This window comes from Sander vitreus, chromosome 3, assembly GCF_031162955.1.
Source record: "Sander vitreus isolate 19-12246 chromosome 3, sanVit1, whole genome shotgun sequence".
In the NCBI taxonomy this organism is placed as follows: Eukaryota; Metazoa; Chordata; class Actinopteri; order Perciformes; family Percidae; genus Sander; species Sander vitreus.
Genome location: NC_135857.1, coordinates 31,031,302 through 31,051,901, shown reverse-complemented (window position 1 = coordinate 31,051,901; position 20,600 = coordinate 31,031,302). Strand labels below are relative to the sequence as shown.

Here is a 20,600-nt window from a genome sequence, read left to right as displayed (position 1 = left end):
TTCGACGTACTATACCATGACTTTTTATCACTTTTTTTCGACATACTATACTATGATTTTTTATGACTCTTTTCAACATACTATACTATGACTTTCTGTGTGACTTTTTCCAAAACACTATACTATTGATTTTTTTTATTTTTTTTGACAACTATGCTATGACTTTATCACTTTTTTCGACATACTATGCTATGACTATTCTCTAATTTTTCAACATATTATTCTATGACTTTTTCTATGTCATAAAAACATTGTAGTATAGTATGTCATAAAAATTTCATTTAAGGTCATAGTACAGTATGTCATAAAAATGTTATAGTACAGTATGTCATAAAAAGTCATAGTATAGTATTTCATTAAAAGTCATAGTATAGTATGTCATTAACATATCATAAGGCATATGGTATGTCATACAAATGTCATAAAACATCATAGGATTCTATGTCATAAAATTAAGTCTTAAAAATGTCATTATTGGCGCTAAATTATTTGATCAACTTTTAATACTTTTTAAGACTCTGTGGACACCCTGGACCTGATAATGTACTGATAACTGTCTTGATAATGAGCATAACTCCAGTGTAAAATAAAAAGTCAAGCACAATTTAAAAAACATTGTTTTATTGCATCAATGCTTAATCCTTTGACTTTTGTACAGATTTCTGTATTTACAATTTCATAATTATTATAACTTTAATAAATAGTACAACTCAAAGTCTTTAGCTAGCCTACATGTTTAAATATTGCACATGCAAAGTATGTATAGTGTGTGCTTGTCTAATACATATGCTGTTATTAGCTATCTACAAAGTTACATAACAAAAACATGTGGGATCCAATCACCATGCTACTAAAGAGACACTGAGTGTTTCCCCTCCAAAAAAACCTCTTTAGACATGCAACCGTTCTGCAGGGGCCGGTACAGTTTGTTTACAGTGAAACTGTAACCACAGTAACTGTAACTAAAATCCCCAAAAACATACACAAATGAAAATACAATTTAAAAGAGAAAGTTCTTCTCAAAGAACAAATTAACGATAAAACACGACACGCCCCTACATGCCAACCGTAGTTAGCTGTGAATTTGGTGGGAAATGTCCACCACTACTGCAATAAAAAAATAAAAAAAATCTTTTAATCAATGTCACTTTTTCAGATTAAAAAGAAATCAAAACCAGTGTGACCTACAAGGTTTTTTAGACTGTCTCCAACATGTAATATTGGTAATTTATCTGTGAATAAAACCTTCTACAAATTCAAGAGGACTTTTTCTGCCATGGGCAACTAATCTATTCCTATAAATACACTGTGTTCAAATAAGTAATGCTCTACCCACAGTGTTGGTAGATCAAAGTCAACCTATACATACATACACACATTGTTACATACATACATAAATAGAAATCGTCATATTTTAACATTTAAGATCAACAATTGCCAGACATTGTGAATATAATCTAACAACACACACTGTAGTGGGACAACGTGGACAATGTGCACTCACTTGACCTCTAGATGGCACTCTCACACAAACATACAGCGCTCCTTGTCATTTCACTAAAATGGATGACAGGTACAGTGCAAAAACAATAACAAGGACAAATAAAATCAGACATGACGGACACATTTCTGCCACAAAATGCCAAACTGATCTTGTATTTCCATGTAGGAACAGAGAAAATCATCTATATTTTGTTGTCTGGTCCACCTCTGCGGAGTTCTATGGCTTTGGCAAGAGTGTTCAGAGGGAGCAGAAAGGGCCTTTGCCGCCTGCGTCTGATGTGTTTGTAATGATGCAGGCACCTCTCTATCTGCTGATCTCCCTCCCTGCACCTCTGAACCCCAGTGAGCAGAGAACACTGACAGTCATGCACATTCAGGGATACTGTACACCTTCAACAGACACTTGACACACTTCAGACGTGGGTTACAGTATTTACAGAACACACTGACTTGATCGCATGCACTTGATAACATGGGTGTTTGTGACCCCTGGCTGGGTTTACATGTTGAGATGAGAGTCAGTGCAGGAGTTCAGAGCCGACCTCAGTGAGAATGAACAAGTCAAGATGTGTCTTGAAATCATTCAGTGCTGCGAGAAAGTTTGCTAGGCCCCTAATGTTTTACAGAATTTGTCTTGGTTCAAAATTCTTTATCTGTGGTCTTTGCATTGTCTTCTATCACACAAATGGGAACAGTTTCATATTTTAAAAAATGAAAGAAAGTAAATAAAAAAGTATTAATGTCACTGTTTTCTTTTTGCGTAAGAAATTGTTGCAGAATTTTGGTTGAAGGATGAATTCAATTCAATTGTTTAAGTGCTTACAGTAAGAGTCACACATTAATGGATTAAGAGTTGTTTTTGCAATAAAAAACATAAGAAATGAAATGTTAATAAAAATAGACAAATCAAATGCTGCCTTAGTTTTGCACACTATTATTTTAATGTATATTTGAAATTTATGAAACTGTTCAAAAATCCTACATTAAGAAATTAGTATAACTTAATATAAAGTAAACAAATAAAACAGACAAAAAGTTTAAATGATTTGATTTTAGAGTTGTTTTTGAGTGCAACAACTTTTGTAGGAAACTAAAGGGGATTCAACTTTTCACAGCACTAGGCTGTAAATCATTAACTATATTTGTTGGGGTTTGATGGACAAAACTAAATCCACCCTGAAGCACTTCAACACTGTTAAAAGATAATCCTGTGTTGGTGGTGATATGCCTTTGATCCCTAAGGTCATTGTTTTTATTTCCATGGACGACTGGCCACCGCAGATGATCACATGTGGTATCACATATATTTTCAAACTAATACGAAAAATGTTTAAGTATCAGCTTAATTTAGTAATGGCACCAACACACATGCAGGTCTCTCAAATCTATCAGGGAGCCAGAATGCATCACAGCCACGAGACATGCTGCATTTAGAGTAAAAGGTTCAATTAAAGTTTTGTCGACTGGAAAACCTCTTGATATTTTGCTCTTACGATTGTCTTCGAATGCAGTGGTTTCACACTTGATCTCTGGGGGGTTGTCCATTGTCCAAGTCATTTTGGAAAACATAGGAAATAACCAACTGAGGCAGAAATAATGCTGACTGAAAGAAAGTTGAATTCAATCACCTTGCAAAATAACTCCTGGGGTGCACTGAACACCACCGAGAGATGAAATATAAGTTTGATCGTTGAAAAGGTGGATTTTTTTTCCTTTTAATAGCACACAGAAATCTTTTCTTTGCACCATGAACAGTGTTCACCCAACATTGGAGAGGAGAAAGAGGCAATCTAAAACCAAACTTCCAGAGCTTCTGTGTTTATTCATGAATATCAGAAGGGCAAAACACCACTTCTGGAGTTACCATTTAACATTTTGTTCACTTGACTGCATGGTGTGTGGGGCTGATGAACTGATGCCAGCACTTCAGCCCACAGACGCAGTAGTTGAAAATAGAAAGTCGGAGAGCTGGAGTATCGTAGCACCCTGGGAGCTGCAGGAGCTGTGGCCTGACGCGTTCAGATCCTTCAGCTTGAGTGGCAGTGAGGACTGCCATCATGCTTCCAGGAACTATAATAAGACGGCAATTGTTCCCTTTCTCTAATTCCCTTTCAGGGCCCAGACTGCAGCCTTGGTAGCTCATCAGACTCCTGGTGGGTGACACCTCTCCAGTCACATCTGGCCTGCTTGGAAAAGCAAGCAGCTCTGATCTCCTGCACTCAATTTTTTTATTGCATCAGGGAAACAGACACAACAGAGTATTATGTGTAATGTCAGCCCTTGAATGTCCCTGACAGAGTAAAGGGGGAGGAGTCCTGCATGACTCCTCATGCTGGCTTCACAGTTTCATTGGATGTCAGGTGGTGAGGCGCCACTCGTTCAAAAAAACTAAGAGTAATTTTTAAAATGGACTTTGTCGATGGTTATTTTAAGTGTTATTCATTGTAGTTCTTTTCCTATCAACAGGGAAATGACCACACCCACTGGCATGCACATGCAGGCTGGCTTGTTCTCCCGCTCACAGTGGGTGCAGCTACTCCATGCCGTTCCTCAGCATCTGATTGGCCGCGATGAGCATGACGCTGATGATGAATGCCATGGCAAAAGCGCAGATGAGGCTCTTCCTCACGCACGTCTGACGGTTCTTCTTTGAAGGGTGAACTGAAAGAGAAAAGAGGAGACAAACAAAAAAGATGATTAAACATAAATACAAAAAAGTTTCCCAAGTGTCAGATTAAGATGATAAAACTTCTGTTTCTGACATTTCTTTGAATTTTTCATTTTCTGCAGAAAGAATATAATGAAGACAAACAGAGGGGGCACTGACACCAAGTACATTTGGAGTGGTTTATTTATACTGTGTTTACTCCTTAAGTTCATTGGTAAACTGTTCTCCATCAGGGGAGAATAGTGCTATTCAAACTTATATAACACAACATGTGAGGTTCCTCTATCAAGACATCTGCTTTTTGGTTTGTTTGGAAAAGGAATGTAACTCATAATAAGTGCAGAAAATGACTTCAAAAGGCAAGGGTTTGGGTATTAAGAGGATTGATGTTGACATCTAACAGTTGGAAAGCCTAGCATAATAAAAATAAACTGAGGACACACCTAAAGAAGGTCTGGACTGCAGCTCAATTTGCAGCACAATTTTTATGTATTCCTTAATATATGTGTAAAATGTATTAATGGCAGACAAAGTATAATTAAGCAGTGAGTGAAGATTGTGTATGCTCATCACATCAAAAGTTAAGGGGCTGGAATAAGATATGAGTCGATTCCACTTCGATGCTGCCCAAATCTTTAAACCTGACAAGACAATGAGCTGCCAAACCTTAGCACAGTAAACATGTTATTTGTGTGTTCAGGTCACTTTGGCTTGGTGACTTTCTCATTACAAAAATATACTGCTACTACTATGAGGCAATTTTCCATTATGGGTAAGTGGACCAAAGGAAATAACCTTGAGGTGTGATCACACATCAGTGTTGCCGGGCAGAATTAACAGCTCTGCTCTCATCTGAATGAGCAGCGGGTAACTGGCAGTGATCAGAAGAGAGGGACACATTGAGCTGAGCATCACAATTCACAGGACGAGCCTGATTTTACAGATCATCACCGTAGAATGTCGTGAATGACCAATCAGAATTAAGTTTTCAGAAAGGCCATGTAATAAGAAATAAATAACACATAATGGACAGCTAATTTAGATCTTGTAATCTGTTAGATTGAAAAGAAACACAACGTTAATTCTACCTGTTATCAGGGGTACTACTCACCCTGTAAAAATAGGTGTATAATATCTCCTGTGTCTCTAGAGGGATTTTTTTATACAGTCTGAAAAGTCTAAAAATAACCCTGATGATGTCATCTATGCTCAGACACTAGTTTAAAAATGTTAACAGAATGCCAAGGATACAAACTGAAGGTGTGAGGTTTGAAAGAAATGGGAATGTAATGGTAGGCAAGTAAAATCTAATGAAGGAGGCTATTTAGTTGCATTATGGGAAGTGTAGGCTCAATCGTGTTTGGAGCTTGGCCCATATTAGGGACTAAAAATCAGCATATCGTGGCCTCTGTTGCTACAGTTTTGACCATTGTTTTTTTAATCTGTCTCTTATGAGTCCCCTGACTTTATGAAAGTGCATACTAAATCACTGGAGTACCCCTTTAATGTTATGTCCATGAAAAAAGATTAGTCATGGTCATCAGATGTTGACAAAATTAGTTTATATGGGACATGCAGCTAAAACTCAAACTTTGTTTAAACTGTTTTTGCTGATTCACTGTTATGGTCATTTTGGAGAGTCTGTCTGTGTTTTGTGGTGCTGTAAAATTGTTTGTATATCAAACTTTTTAACGTTTTTAATGTTTTTTTCAATCCATTTATTAAGTATATCAATGAGGTTAGACCAAATATTAGTGTCATTGTGTGAAAAAGGGTGGTGAAGCAGTGAGGACCTTCATGTTCAAGCAAAATCCACCTTAAGGCTATCAATTGTGTGTCTCCCCAGTACCTCGTTTATAGACAAAATATATGGGAGTGCAAGTAAATGCACCATGATGAACTGAAGGACATTATATAGAAATCCAAGCTGACACACACATTCACACTAACAGCAGTAACTCAGCAGCTCTTCCTCCCTGCAGTGGAGTGTCAGACTGAGAGTTGCTGAAATGATTTTACCGGGCCGCGGTAATTAGGGGAGCTGGGCCAATGACCCACAGCCACATGGCTCACACTTTCACTTGTTCTATTTTTAACTTTGAATTCAAGAAGCACTGAAGTCATCAAAAATGCCTCTTAAATGCTGTTCCAAATAAAATGCAATGTGGAAAGTAGGACAAAAATTACTACATCTTTCTTGGCTCATTCGTTGCCATTAGTTTGCAATCTCCAGTGAAAAAAATACTATTCCAGACTCTCACATCATATTAAACATGAGGTGACATGATTTTTAGCCAAATGGATTATCTAAGAATGCGATTTTGGCCAATAAGCAAGGTTATATAACTCAAGATTAGATGATGCTCTTATCTTGGTTGGAGTTTGTACACAAATCATAGTGGACAATATGTTTATTTTTAACCTGAATTTAACCAGGGTGGTTTTGTTAAAAACAAAAATGTCTTTCAGGCTCACACTCACATACAGTTACTCACATTCACACAGTGAAGCCGTCTAGTACAACCACAGTCTCATCTGTTGGCCATTGGCACCATAGTTTGTGTAATGAGGTAGGTAGTTCTGTCTGTGTGTCTGTCTGTCTTCCTGTCTTTCTTTCTTTCTTTCTTTCTCCGGCCACCGCTGCTGTGACACAACACAAACATCTACCCATTTACAGAGCTATTGGATCTGTTACTGAGTCCTAAAATTATATATTAACTAACTAACCATCTGGGATGAGATTATGTAACTGATTTATAATTCAAACCGTTTCAATAATGTACTAGAATTTGGTGTAATTTCCTTGACATGAGTGCAGCTAATTTTAATTTCAAGTATCTATCTGTAGTTGTATTTGTCAAGGTGAACTGAACAGGGTGTCAATGGAAAGAGCATGTGTTCAGCTCCCAGCTGGACTGTGAAGATGGGAGGAGAGTTGTGGCCTAGACATTAGTTCTCGGTCCAGTCGCCTGAACCTGCTGTCAGCCTCATAAAACACCTCCTCAGCCGCCCAAAGTAACTACACTGCTGCCAAATATCCACAAAGGATTTTCCTCAGATGACCACTGTGGTCAGGTGTACGCTGGTTTCCAGGCAGAGACTTATGGCTGTCTACATTCACTTGTGCTTCAAAATCAGTTGACCTATAGGTGAAATAATGATAGTAATGATTAGTAAACGGTGTAAAAAGTGCACAGGTTACAGTATTGCTATGTTGTAAAAGGATATTTAGTTTATGTTATTAAGTCAAAAACAGGGAATCTTGAGTTTTTATCCATCCAGTGCAGGGTAATTTAGTTCTTCAGTTGGAAATGTTAAATACATGACCTCTTGTGCTCTAGATGATTTTGCTGTGCTCAGAACAGCAATAGAACATTCTTTTGTACATGGAAAAAGTCAACAATTACTCAAATGATGAATATTGCTAAGATGGGGGTCCTTAAATCTGTATGGCTGTGATCAAAGTTGATTTCCAGGATTGTGTCTGGCTGCCAGGCACTCCCTGGACAGCTGCTTCTCCTGTATGTTTCTTTGCAATTTATGCTATTGGTGCAATTTGTTCAGCAGTGATTCTGAGCCTGGTTTACTTCTATGGATCGGGGGTTGCATTCTTTTTTCTATTGTTTTTCTGCTCCCCGCCACATTGATTTTAGAGCAAGGTGAAGCCAGAGGGAAATCAAGTGCCTCTATGCTACTTCATACCAGTAAGCTGAAGCAATAAGCACCAGAGTATGAATTGTGCTCAGTATAAATCACACTGTGACACAATGTATTGATTTCTCCATGACTAAAAACATTTCGGTGTCCCTGTGTCTCATGGACCTTGAGGCTAAAAGATGTGATTGCTCTCTATGATCCTGCAGTGGTCAGTCTTCATCATAAACTCAATAGGAACATCATGTTGTCATCACTCCACACCAGTTTAAAGACCATGATAAAGTGCTCATTGACATCAGGATCGGCCAAGTAAATCCCCTCAAGGACAGGCCAGAATCACAGGCAGGTGGTGTTGGTAAAGAGGGACATTAAGGGCTGTTTGGCCTCTGAGCATCATTTTAGCCAACAGAAAGAAATATACACAACCTTGACTAGAAAGAAAAAATCTCAGTGCAAGTCAATTTCACACATACAGTATTACTAATCTTGAAAACACTTCTGACCAGTCACACTGCATAACAAAGTAAGTTGGATCCTTCTCGATCATGCTGCCTTCAGGATATGTGGGAACTGGGATTGTTATGACTCAGCCTTTCCTACACCCCAAATTCATGTGGTTAGTGTCGGGACAAAATAGACGCACATTTTTCTATGGCCGCTTTCAAAGCACACGTCTTCAGTCAATGTAGACACGCAATCTATAATGCTGCACAAGACAGCTTAACATTGACATTTTTACTTGCACATTTGTCTGAACACAGCATTAGCCTGAAAATGAGAAAACGAGGGCCAGAAGTAGGCCAAAGAATTAAGATTAATACTTAAAAAAATTCATTTACAATTGTGGTTTCCACATTAATAAAATATTTGCCCCTCCAGTAATCTCCATAGTGATCAATCTGTTTGACACTGTTTTTCAATGGAACCCATTTTCATTCAGATTGAGGTCAGAGGTCAAGGGACCCCTTTCAAAATGGCAATACCAGTTTTTTGATCACCAAAATTTTGCTTATGTTTGGAGCATTATTTAGTCCCCTTGCCAAAAAAGCTAGCAAAGCATGGATTCCTGATACCAATATACTGCTCTAGCTTTAAAACAGAGCCCACAACAGCCTCTAAAAGACTGTAGAGTCGGCCAAAAAGTAAAAAAAATATTCCGGTCTAGAGCCCCAGAAGCCACCCTACCACTCCGCCCCTGCCTGAGAGTGAACAGCATGATGTGCATGGATGTGTTAAAAGGGCGGTGAGAGGTAAAAAAAAAAAATCAAGGCAACAAGCATCTGCTCAGCTACAGCCGAGCAGATGCTTGTTAATACGGGACTGCCTGGACTGCATACTGAACACTGTGACACTAGGCCGTCAAATTCAATTGCTTTTCGGTCTTGTTCTCTGATCATAAAAAAAAAAATAAAAAATCATTATGTCAAGACCCCAAAGCACAAAAGACTGAATTCAAACCATGCAGCATGTGCAAGACAAAAATGCTTGCTCAAATGTCTTGAAATTTGTCTGAAAGAAACAATTACATTTCCCATTTTTATAGTGAAACAGTGAAAAAAGTCCTAGAATACACTTTGCTGCTCTTATATCCATAACTCTTGGTTGGCTAGTTTTGCAGAGCCAGGTCATGCATATTTCATTCGCAACTGGTGACCAGCTGACGCCGGTCCCCGCCAACGCCCCGAATCAATAAATCAGCAGGTGTGCTGTGACTCTGTTGGATGTAGATCTTGAGCCCAAATTCTTCCTGACAGCATGCATTACCTTTTCTCCTACAGTACTACACACACACACACACACACACACACACACACACACACACACACACACACACACACACACACACACACACACACACCTACGTGTGCCTGTCTACGTTCCTGTGTGTGAAGTTAGCTCAGGGACTTTCGCTCACCTCCCTCAAACTCTGTCTGACAGTTCCCAGAGTTTTCCTTCAGGCTCTCTTCCTCGTTGATGATGATGTTTTCAATGTCCTTCATGGTGAGGTGGTCGCGAAAGGCGTAAAACAGGATGTGTTTCAGCTCCTCCAGAGTGATTCTCTGCATGTCGAACTGCAGGGAGAGGGAGATGAGAGGAGGAGATAAAAAAAAAAAGAAGAAAAAAAAGACCACTTTCCTTCCACATAAATAAACTGGGTGTACTTCTGCAGTATGCTTGGCAGGATAACATATTCATTGAACAAGTACTAACTTATGTGTACTCATGTGACACAACTCTTCCACAATTTTAGTGTGCAAGCTTCAATAACACAACTAGAAACTCACACTGTCACCCTAAGCTGTGCAGCACAAAAAACTGTCAGTTTTTGCTGCCAACAACTTACAATAAATAATGTGCATTGTAAGTACAGAAGAAAGCTCAGATGCATAAATCATCATGCATGTTCTAGTAATTCTTTACCATGCATCCAGTACAGACGTCGCTCCAATGAACTTACTTTAATCAGAGTGTGTCGCACACAGTGGATGCGTTGATTAAATTGAATGTGCTGGGGTTATAGCCTGAAAGTGATTGATTTATTGTTCAGTTTGAGCGTTTACACAATTCAATCCAAAAGAAGGTACACACACATAAAAATACAAACACACTACAACTTGTAAAACGGAGGTTTGAAGGTCTTCCTGAGAGCAACTACACATTTTTCAGAAGTTCAGATAAATGTATTGCCTCTGGCCTGTCTTGAGGAAGACCTTTCTTGCCTTTGATCGCATCCCCTGCTTGAAAGCAGAACTTCACAGCAGTATTAAAAAAGTGATAAAACATTCTCTGTATAAGCTGCTTAAAGGCAGCAATGCAATCAAGCCAAATAGAAATAAAAGGCTTCAGTGGCAGGAAATTTGTGAATGTGATACAAACCTGACTGAGAATGAATTAAATATCACAAAGTCCAGACGCAGTTGAAAGGACTGAATTCCTCTGAATCACTCTGAAAGTTGGCATCAACATACCCGCTCACATTTACTGACTCAATAAACACAACTCCGTTTATCAGGCTATTGATAAAATGTTCTCTGCTGTACACACCAAATGACTAGTTGATTATAAACAGTCAATATTTGCCTTCCATGGTGGTTAATAGGGATACAACAGAATTAGCCAATGTATCTCTCTCTCCCTTGTTTAAAGCTGTAGGCCTGACAGAAACCTTTTTGACAGGTTTTGGTATGAGGCAAATATAAAACAAAAAGGCATCGTCAGAACTGGCGTCACATAGTGGAGGATGGGTAAAGTCTCTGACTCCATCTATCCATCGCCTCACTACCCTCAACAAAGCAGAAGAGTGGCTATGAGATAAAAACACTCTGGCATTGAACCCATTGGGTCTTTTCTGTGCTGTGCTTCCAGTCTTAAGTACCTGTTACAGTCACTGCCTTTTGCCCAGTGCATGCTGGGATGCACTCCCCCCTGTGACCCTGAACACAACAAGCTGTACAGACGATGGATGGACATGCACAACAATGACTAAGTGGGACCGGTGAAGCCTGTAAAGCTGTGCCAGGCAGAGACGTACACTGAGTTAGCAACTCTAACTGTACTGGACAGTACATCATTGCTTATTAAAAAAAAGAATTATATACAAATGGTTTCTAATTAAGGTTCTAATCAGGTTCATATGTATGGTTGGATTTGTATAAATCCTTAACAGTTTTTGTAGAGGTTAGTAGTGAGGAATAAATACCTTTTCTAAGATACAGTTACAGTCAAGACAAGTTTTATTTTCCTGTTAGCTTGTATTTCTTTAGTCTAGACTGAACCACAGGAGAAAGTCTCGCTCACTCTCTTCTCTATTTATATATCACAACATGTCGTGAAAAGACTCAGTATTCAAGTGAAGGAGTTCTGATGCTAATGAGCTGCAGCACACAGATAACAATCATCATTGTGTTCCCAGAGCTCAACATTCACAACCATCAACATGCACACAAACTCACATATTCTGTGTGTGCATAATTGTCCATATCCATCTAATGTCACCCATCATGTGCAGCAGCACAAAACAGATGTTTTTTTTTTTCTTTCAGAAACAGCTGAGACGTCCCTCAGACAACAGAGCTCGGTTTATTTCGCCACTCGTCTCCCTCTGAGGAACAGAGGGATAATGAAACGCATACCTATCCTAAACAGACAGATCCACCTGGGTCTCACTTACTCCCCCCCTGGAGTGTTTGATTGTGTTTACTAGACCTTCGCATAACCTTGCTGCTAACGACGCCACTTATTGATAGTTGAACACATCAAATTCGGGAGTATTTAAACTTGAAAACATCACAGGCTTATATATCACAACATGTCTACGGTGAAAGACTCACAGTATTCAAGTGAAGGAGTTCTGATGCTTATGAGCTGCAGCACACAGATAACAATCATCATTGGGTCCCCAGAGCTCAACATTCACAACCAGCAACATGCACACAAACTCACATATTCTGTGTGTGTATAATTGTCCATATCCATCTAATGTCACCCATCATGTCTAGCAGCATAAAACAGATATTTTCTTTTTTCTTTCAGAAACAACTGAGATGTCCCTCAGACAACAGAGCTCGGTTTATTTCTCCACTAGTCTATATCCACGATGTTCCACTTCCGGGATTGCTCCATACAGCTAGCTAGACTATCTGTCCAATCACACGTTCCACCAAAACAAGTTCCTTCCGAGGCTATTTTGCAGAGGCACCGTGGCTCTGCCCGGTGCTTAGCACCGCCCAAGACGATTGTGATTGGTTTAAAGAAATTCCAATGAACCAGAGCACGTTTTTCTCCCATCCCAGATTGCTGTGTGGACTAGCCAGACCCTCCTCCGCAGCACTGTGGAGGAAGGTCTGGCAAAGCCAGACTATTTCTTCACTCATCTCCCTCTGGGGAACAGAGGAAGAATGAAACGCTAACCTATCCTAAACAGACAGATCCATCTGGATCTCACTTACTCCCCCCCTGGAGTGTTTGATTGTGATTATTAGACCTTCAGACAACCTTGCTGCTAACGACGCCATTGCTGGTGGACGTCAAGAGACTAACTGAGCTTCATTTGCCAGGGAAAAGAGGGACGAGCCAGAGGACAGATTCATTCACGGAGCAGCACTCCAGTGGCAGATAAGAAAAAGGCATTTTATTTTCTCTTTTCGACATCTCACCGACTTGCTCAGACTATATTCACATTCAAGCATGGAGTGACCTTTATGGGGGAACATGGTGAAAGAAAGGGGAGTAGAAAAGAACGATGCCTGTGGACCTGAAGTAACTCAGACAAAAAAAATCTTTAGTAGGACACCCTGTGTCGTGTGACCTGCGGTTTTATACTGAAGCCCGTGCAAAGACAGGAAACCTTCAGTAGTCTTCTTTGTCACACAATCTTCACAGAAGTTCAGTCTAAGAGTAATCACATGCCTCTGGCACAGGTGCTTTTAAAGGAGAATCAGGAAAAGTTGGAAAGGTCACATAGTGTTAAGACCTGCTGTGGTTTTAGGAGACTAGTTGTGAAATGACATGGAATTCCAGACGAGGTGATTTAGGTGATGGAGATTCACATGGTTACTAAAATATGTCTTCTACGAGCTGATTTACTCATAAATGTGTATTAAAAAAAGAGTTTCAACAACATCAACGAGATACAGAAGACACCAACTCTAAGCTATGTCTGAGATGCCATCATTAAACTCAATGTAATAAATTGTATATATATTTTTTTTATTATCTTTGGTATTTATTCAGATTAACAGGAAAAATACTTTGTCAAAGTGAAAACAAATCTCTATAAATGGATCTGAGATACATGACACCACAGAGGTTGCATTGATATTTTTAGCCCCCATTACTTATGAGTAGGTTGTATTTTAATGGTCAGAATACCAACTTTTTATATTTTACAACCACAATACCACCAGTCCAAGTTTGGTTACAGTTGGCAGGAATGATGGTTGGCCCACTCCAGGCCCCAAACATTTGACTGGAATAACAAAGTGATTGTTACTGCTGGATTTTTAATGACAAAGCTGACAAATGCCCAGTTTTTGATGACTTCAAAACTTTAAAAAAGAGATATTGCATGGCATAACTTTACACCAGACAGACAGATATAGATGATAGAGTTGAGATGCCACAATGGCACTATGAATACTAGAAATGCTAATTGACAGATGGACTGTTTTTATTCTACCATCTGTATTTTATATAGTATTTTCTATACTGTACTTTTAGACTGTATTCAGTGCTTATGTTTTATGTCTGTCTGGAGACTGTGGGAGCATGCGATGCAAGACAAATCTCCATGAGAACAGATTATAGAAGTATTATCTTAAAAACTTGAAAAATCTCCCCATAGGTATCAGCAACATTCAATAAAACTTTAATTACCATAAGAATAATCAAGCTCAATCTAAAGAGACACATTGAGGAAGCTTTTCTCATCCTGGCAGGAACACTGTCCTTGGATTAAACCATTAACATTTTTCGATTTTTTTCAATTGATTGTGTGCCTGTTCTTGACACTGCAAAATGGATTAGGGGTTAAAGATGAGGAAGGGGAGTCACCCTAAAGTGAAAGCTCTGTACTTCTCTAAACTCGTAAATGAGGCGTGTTTAGCTCCACACACCCACACACACACACACACACACACACACACACACACACACACACACACACACACACACACACACACACACACACACACACACAGGCGGTGAGAAGGTGCCAAGAGCCAGCATCCATCCATCTGCTGAGTTCAGCCTTTTGCATTACAGCCAAATTACACAGCTACAGATAATGCACTGCACACACTGTACAATCCAAGTATATGCATTTGCTAATCTACATTTTAACACACTGGGTTGGCAATTATTTAGTTTTTAAATGGCAGACATATTAATGCATTTGAAACATGCTGCAGCTGTTGACAAGCTTGTGCTAGAAGGTCAATGGATTTGAATGCAGAATAATGTAGTTTAGCCACACACAATCAGAACTGCAGACCTTCAACAAGTCCCTAATACTCTCTCTGTTTAATATGCCGCCTCTTTACATCTGACACTTATTTTATTGTCAGGGTCTAAAGTTGATTTTGGAAAAATCTCATTGCACTTTAGTCTCTTATCACTGTTATATGCTATATACATATACGATAACATAATCTGTAGATTTGCTATGTGTTTGAATGGATAGAAAACAGAGCTCTGAAGTAGACGACGATTTCCTACAAGCTTGACAGCCAATGGAAACCAAGCAACAACTGTGTTAAAGCTATAGTGCGTAGTTTCTGTCGCCCCCATGAGAAATTCTAAGTAATGACAACAAAACTGTCGGCGCGTCCACATGATACAAGCCTTCCATGATTGCGCAACGGAGCAATCCCGGAAGTGGAACGTCAAGGATATAGACTATAGCTTGAATGTAACGGACGTTCATTAATATAAAAAAGTGATGCACTACAGCTTTAAAAACAGAAATCTTATATATTCACAAGGTAAAGAAAGGTTTGTAAATAAACAACACCAACCTACAAACCTACGAAGAACAAAGAGCTGGTAAGATCTCTGGAGCTGTTAGAAAAGTGTGAACCCCTGTGAGATCAGTTGGTCTTCTACACAAAAAACTAAAGTCTCAAAGACACACAGGGCTGACAAAAGATCACACTGACAATATTGAGATTTAGATGTGAAATATATCTGTATATACAATGATGTCTTAAATATTGCACCACATTGTCAGAAGATGAAAATGTGTGGTAGGAAAAATGGTTACACTTGATATCTACATAAGAGTGACATGACACTGTCATGAACGTGTCATAAACATTATAAACAAGTCATAAACGTTTATGACATAACGCTTCTTTTAGTAAGTGTCATTTGGTTTGGGTTAGGGTTAGAGTTAGGGTTAAGGTTCATGTGTCATGACAGTGTCATGTGTTAATGACACTGTCATGTCACTCTTATGTAGATAGCTTCAGGTAAAGCGTTACCGGAAAAATAAAGAAAACATTGCATCCAAGCAAGTTGATATGTCATCCAGATAAACAAAATTGCAATCTCTTGCACTCCGGGAAGTTTCAGCTGTCACTTCAATCAACGTATTGAATATTTGTACATGAACTAAATGGGAGGTTCTACCCATCATCACCGACAGTGAAAGTTAACAAGCTGAGGTTTTGACAGCTAAGCACTAACCCCATCAGCTGCTGTATGCGAGATAAGTCGTAAAGTCATGACTCGCCATAACTTGATTCCATCTAACAATCACTGAGCTATCGCTTTTCAGGACATCCCTCTTGCAAACCTTTCTACTGCTTACGGCTGGTAATATTTAGTGCCGGGACATTTATTATTTACAAAGTACAGTCTCTTGCATTATTCACAGTATCTGAATTAGCTCCCATGATGACACTGCTCTGTCTCAAGAATACACATGTTGTCCAACTATTACATTCTTGTCTTAGCTTCTTGCTCAATCTACATTTCCTACATTTAATGTCTGTGTACTTGTACACTGTGTATTATGTTGTCTACTGATGTGTTCCTCTTAATCTGTGACCATGTTATCACAATGACGCTATATAGGTTGTTGATATCCATCTGCACCAATGTCACCAAAACAAATTCAGGCACATTTATCATTGTGTTCATTATTTTTTTCATCATTACTTTATAACACCTGTATTAACCTGAATATGTATCTAACCTAGTAAGTAACTCAGTAAATTAACATATTAACAAGGGTGCAGCAACTGACAATTACATGACTGCACATTGTTCACTGTAAATGTGCAGTGTTATGCCTTTCAAGCCACAGGTGATGAGGCCAGACTAAGCGTAGTATATTAATCACGCACACCGTCTTTCCTTGTTAAAATTAATGCTCAACATCTTTATCGATTGCCGCCCATTCCCTCCATTGAGAGAAGATTCATTGAGAAAAAAAGAAAACATAACAAGCGCCACAAGAGTCACAATGGGCGAAAAATGAATCAAGGCTAATATTTCGAACCAGTCCCCAGAGTGTTGGAAGTGACAGAAAAATTGGCCATATGACGCACTGATGAAAAAGTACTTTAATTTTTATGGACAAAAGCGTTACACATTCAGTTCCTGAGAAAAACAGCCAGACCTCTCTATCAAGGTCTTTAACGCACTGTGATCAACAAATCAGACTTATCATTCAGTGAAACACAACTACATCCTCAGTAGTTTGTGGCTTCCTTAGACAGAAGCAGACGACAGAAAACTGATAAAAGAGGCTCAGATAAAGTCTCACATCAGGTAATTAGTCTGTGAATCCTTCAGGGAGATCTATTTCAATCACAGTACAGAAGACAGTACTCTGCCTTCAAGAGGTGCACTCACGTTACATTCACTTTACATTTCCATTTGCTGCAAGCACAATGACATAATGCCAGTTCCAGAAGCTAATCAAAAAGATAGCAGACTTAAAGGTGGCTTTACTTTGAGGTCATTTAAGGAAAGCATGAAACGAAGGGGAACTGCCTAAAGCCACTGTGCATGCTATCAATTGCCAATTACTGTTATTATGCTTAATCAAGGAGAAATTACTCCCATTAACCCCTGGATTGGAGAAGGCTAGAGGAGCTGCCTGAGGCTCACGGCCCTCAATTAGCAGGGTTCAGTGGATCTATATGCCCTGCCTCATGTAACTCATTGCTTTTACTGAAGAAGAACAAAGAATAGAGAAGGCAAGAGATATGGTGAATAGAAGAATGAGTCGAGGCGGCAAGAGAGACACAGAGGGCTGAAGAGGTGGAGGGGAAAGTAGGAGACCAAATTAATTCTGAGCACATTTTTTCTTCGAGGTTTCATCGTTTGATTGCAGCTCGATCTAAACCTGAAAAGTATTCAGCGCATGCTTTAATTAAGCCCAAAGGGTAGAAGCAGCTTTAGTCAACAAGACCCAGCCTGGAAAACAAATATATGCCATATTTCTCATCTTAAAGTGGTCGAAACGTTTGTGTTTCCAATTTTACCAAAGCCTAATTAAGTCCAACCCAAGAGCACCAGATCTGATTGACTCGCATAACAGGATCGAGGCATCAAACACCAGTCCCTAAATGCAAGGTTATTCACCTTTGTACTTCTTTAATCTAAAACTGTCAAGACACAACACTAAAGTGAGATGAGCAAGAAAGACCTTGGACTTTACTCATTTGGCCATTTTTTTTCTTTTCTTTCTAAGCAAATGCCTAAAAAAACAACATCCAACCTGAGACGCAGGGGGAAGCAGAAAGATGCATCAACCCACCTGCTTACTTGCATATCTAAAATAAAAAAAATCATCTTGACAGAAATGTCATGTGAATATGTGCTGTGTTTTAGTTTGTCAAGGACTGCATCACCGAGGACTCAAAGCCTGTACTTTAAAAGCCAGGGTAAAATGGTAATTCATGCAGTGTTATGAGCTGTAAAAAAAACTCCATCTCAGAAAATGCTTACAAACTAAAACATTAATCTAAATAGGATTCAACACTGTGATTACTTAGTAGATATAAATGAAGAAGCTCCCCACTAGAAAACCCATCATGTCAGTATAATGTGTCAGAGGCATTTGGATAGATCGACACATACATCATTAAGATTCTGGGCACTCAAGAGCACAAATGATCCTCCAGTGTGTGTGTGTGTGTGTGCGTGCAAGCATGTGTGTTTTAAGTTAAGCGAAAATGTAGTAATGTGTTGCTGACACTCCTCAGATCTGCGACCTGCATAAGAAAGAGCTGTAATGAAGCAAATCACTGAGGTAGTCAAGCTGACTCGCATGTAATTAACGCTCCATGGAACATAAGGAGGAGGGGTCAGGACAAAAATGTCACATACTTTACGCGGGGGGAAAAAAATCTTACAGAAAGACTTCATAAGATACAGAGAGCAGGCAAAAGGAAGAGACAAAACAGATGAGCTTTCACTTCTCAGGAGGCCTGAGGTATGTGCTGCTGATGCTTCTCTACGAGCAGCAGAACTTCAAACAGCATCGTCCATGTTTCCTCTGCGCTGGGAGAAAGACTGATTGGTACAGCTCAGCACTCTCATCACACACTGACTGCATTTACATTCACACCTCATTCTGGATAATAGCTCAAATGCTTAAGGTTTTAATCTGGATAAGCCTCTTACTGTGCACTGTATATATTCCGCTTCATTTGCGTCTATTTATCCACAAATACAAAGTTACTCCTGCAGTCAAAGGTGACATTCCTCCTGCAGTAACCTGTCAGTGTGCAAACAACCCTAGCATGTAACAATTTAACTTAATTTAAGAGGTGATGTGTCCGGGGAACAATGTCAGTGTGTCCAGAAGCTAGGGAATGTTATCAAATGCAATGCATATATTGGCATACTATATGTTAACATAAAGTAACCCACTTAAACTGCCGTATGTTAATAGTAGCTGCAGTTGTGTACAAGTCAGACAGCTTCAGTCACTTATAAAGGCTACAACATATGTTCTGTACAGTTTATACATGTGTTTTCATTGTTAATGGATGAGCAGAAAAAGTTTAAGTTCTGATCCTAGTGCAGCAACAAAGACAAGTCTAAATTATTACCTAAACGATATGTATAAAATAATTACATGATATTAACATACAGAGAAAGCAGCTTTCATCTTTACCTTTTAGTTTCATGACGAATCTGTTTTTTGTTTTTTTTCAATCATGGTAAGCAACAACAACACCTCACTTTGTTATTGACCAGCAATCCCAAGTCTGATCCAAGGTCTGGAACTTTTATATAGTCTCGCTTTGCCAGACCTTCCTCCACAGTGCTGCAGAGGAGGGTCTGGCTAGTCCACACAGCAAACGTGCTCTGGTTTATTGACATTTCTTTAAACCAATCACAATTGTCATGGGTGGTGCTAAGTGCCAGACGGAGCCACGGTGCCGCTGCAAAATAGCCTCTGGAAGGAACTTGTTTTGGTGGAACATGTTTACGTTCAAAAGTTGTTTTAGTCGTGCAACAGAAAACTCAGATTGGACAGATAGTCTAGCTAGCTGTCTGGATTTACCCTGCAGAGATCTGAGGAGCAGTTAACCATAGTCCTCAGAAATCCACCGGAGTTTAGAATGCCAACACAAAGAAAGAGGAAGGTAACGGACATCTGGCCGAAAAGAGTGACATCCGGCGGAATTTCTGGCGGCAACAGAACAATCCCGGAAGTGGAACATTGTGGATATAGACTACCTTGTATATGACCAAGCATTAAAGTGGTGTACATAGGTGTGTTTTTTAAAAGGGATAAACCTTCATCATCACAAAAAACAAAGGACTGGAACTTGCTGTCAGAAATACTTATAATGCAAATAAAACTGTAGCTGAACAAAATTTTAAAAGAAACCTATAAATGTACCTTAAAAACTAAACTGGAATTTAAGTTTTCAATCTTTTAATCTCAACTAAACAAAAATTTAAAAACCACTGTATATAATGTACACCTTGATCTAGACCAAATAGCACTGTACAACTCATCTGGATGTCAGGAAAACACACGGGAAGAAAGAGGATCTCAGAGAAGACTCTGGCCAGGAATCAAAATGATGCCTTTTTCTGGCATTATAGCACTGTACCGCTTGGCGCAATAGAGACAAATGGGAGTCATTTTCACTTTGATAACCCTCCGTAATTCACCACCTAAACTCTGAGCTGGAATCTGAGGATGAGCACATATGAGGGACAATAGTCAAAGTAGATCAGGCTGTTTGAAGGAGGGTGATTGAAGGGAAGGGAGGACGTGTGCATGTGTGTGGGTGTTGAT

At 39.2% G+C, this 20,600-nt stretch overlaps 1 protein-coding gene across 1 annotated transcript in view; it reads right to left on the bottom strand.

Moving 5' to 3' along the window:
- Positions 1–648: 648 nt before the first annotated feature.
- Positions 649–20,600, bottom strand: part of LOC144513463 (calcium-binding protein 8-like) — an 81,439-nt gene continuing 61,487 nt past the window's right edge. Inside the window, exons 5-6 of the mRNA XM_078244552.1 lie at positions 9,744–9,900; positions 649–4,164 (exon numbers count right to left, since the gene is read on the bottom strand). Coding sequence (XP_078100678.1) covers positions 4,037–4,164; positions 9,744–9,900 — 285 coding nt within the window. The 3' untranslated portion in view covers positions 649–4,036. The remainder of the gene's footprint in view (positions 4,165–9,743; positions 9,901–20,600) is intronic.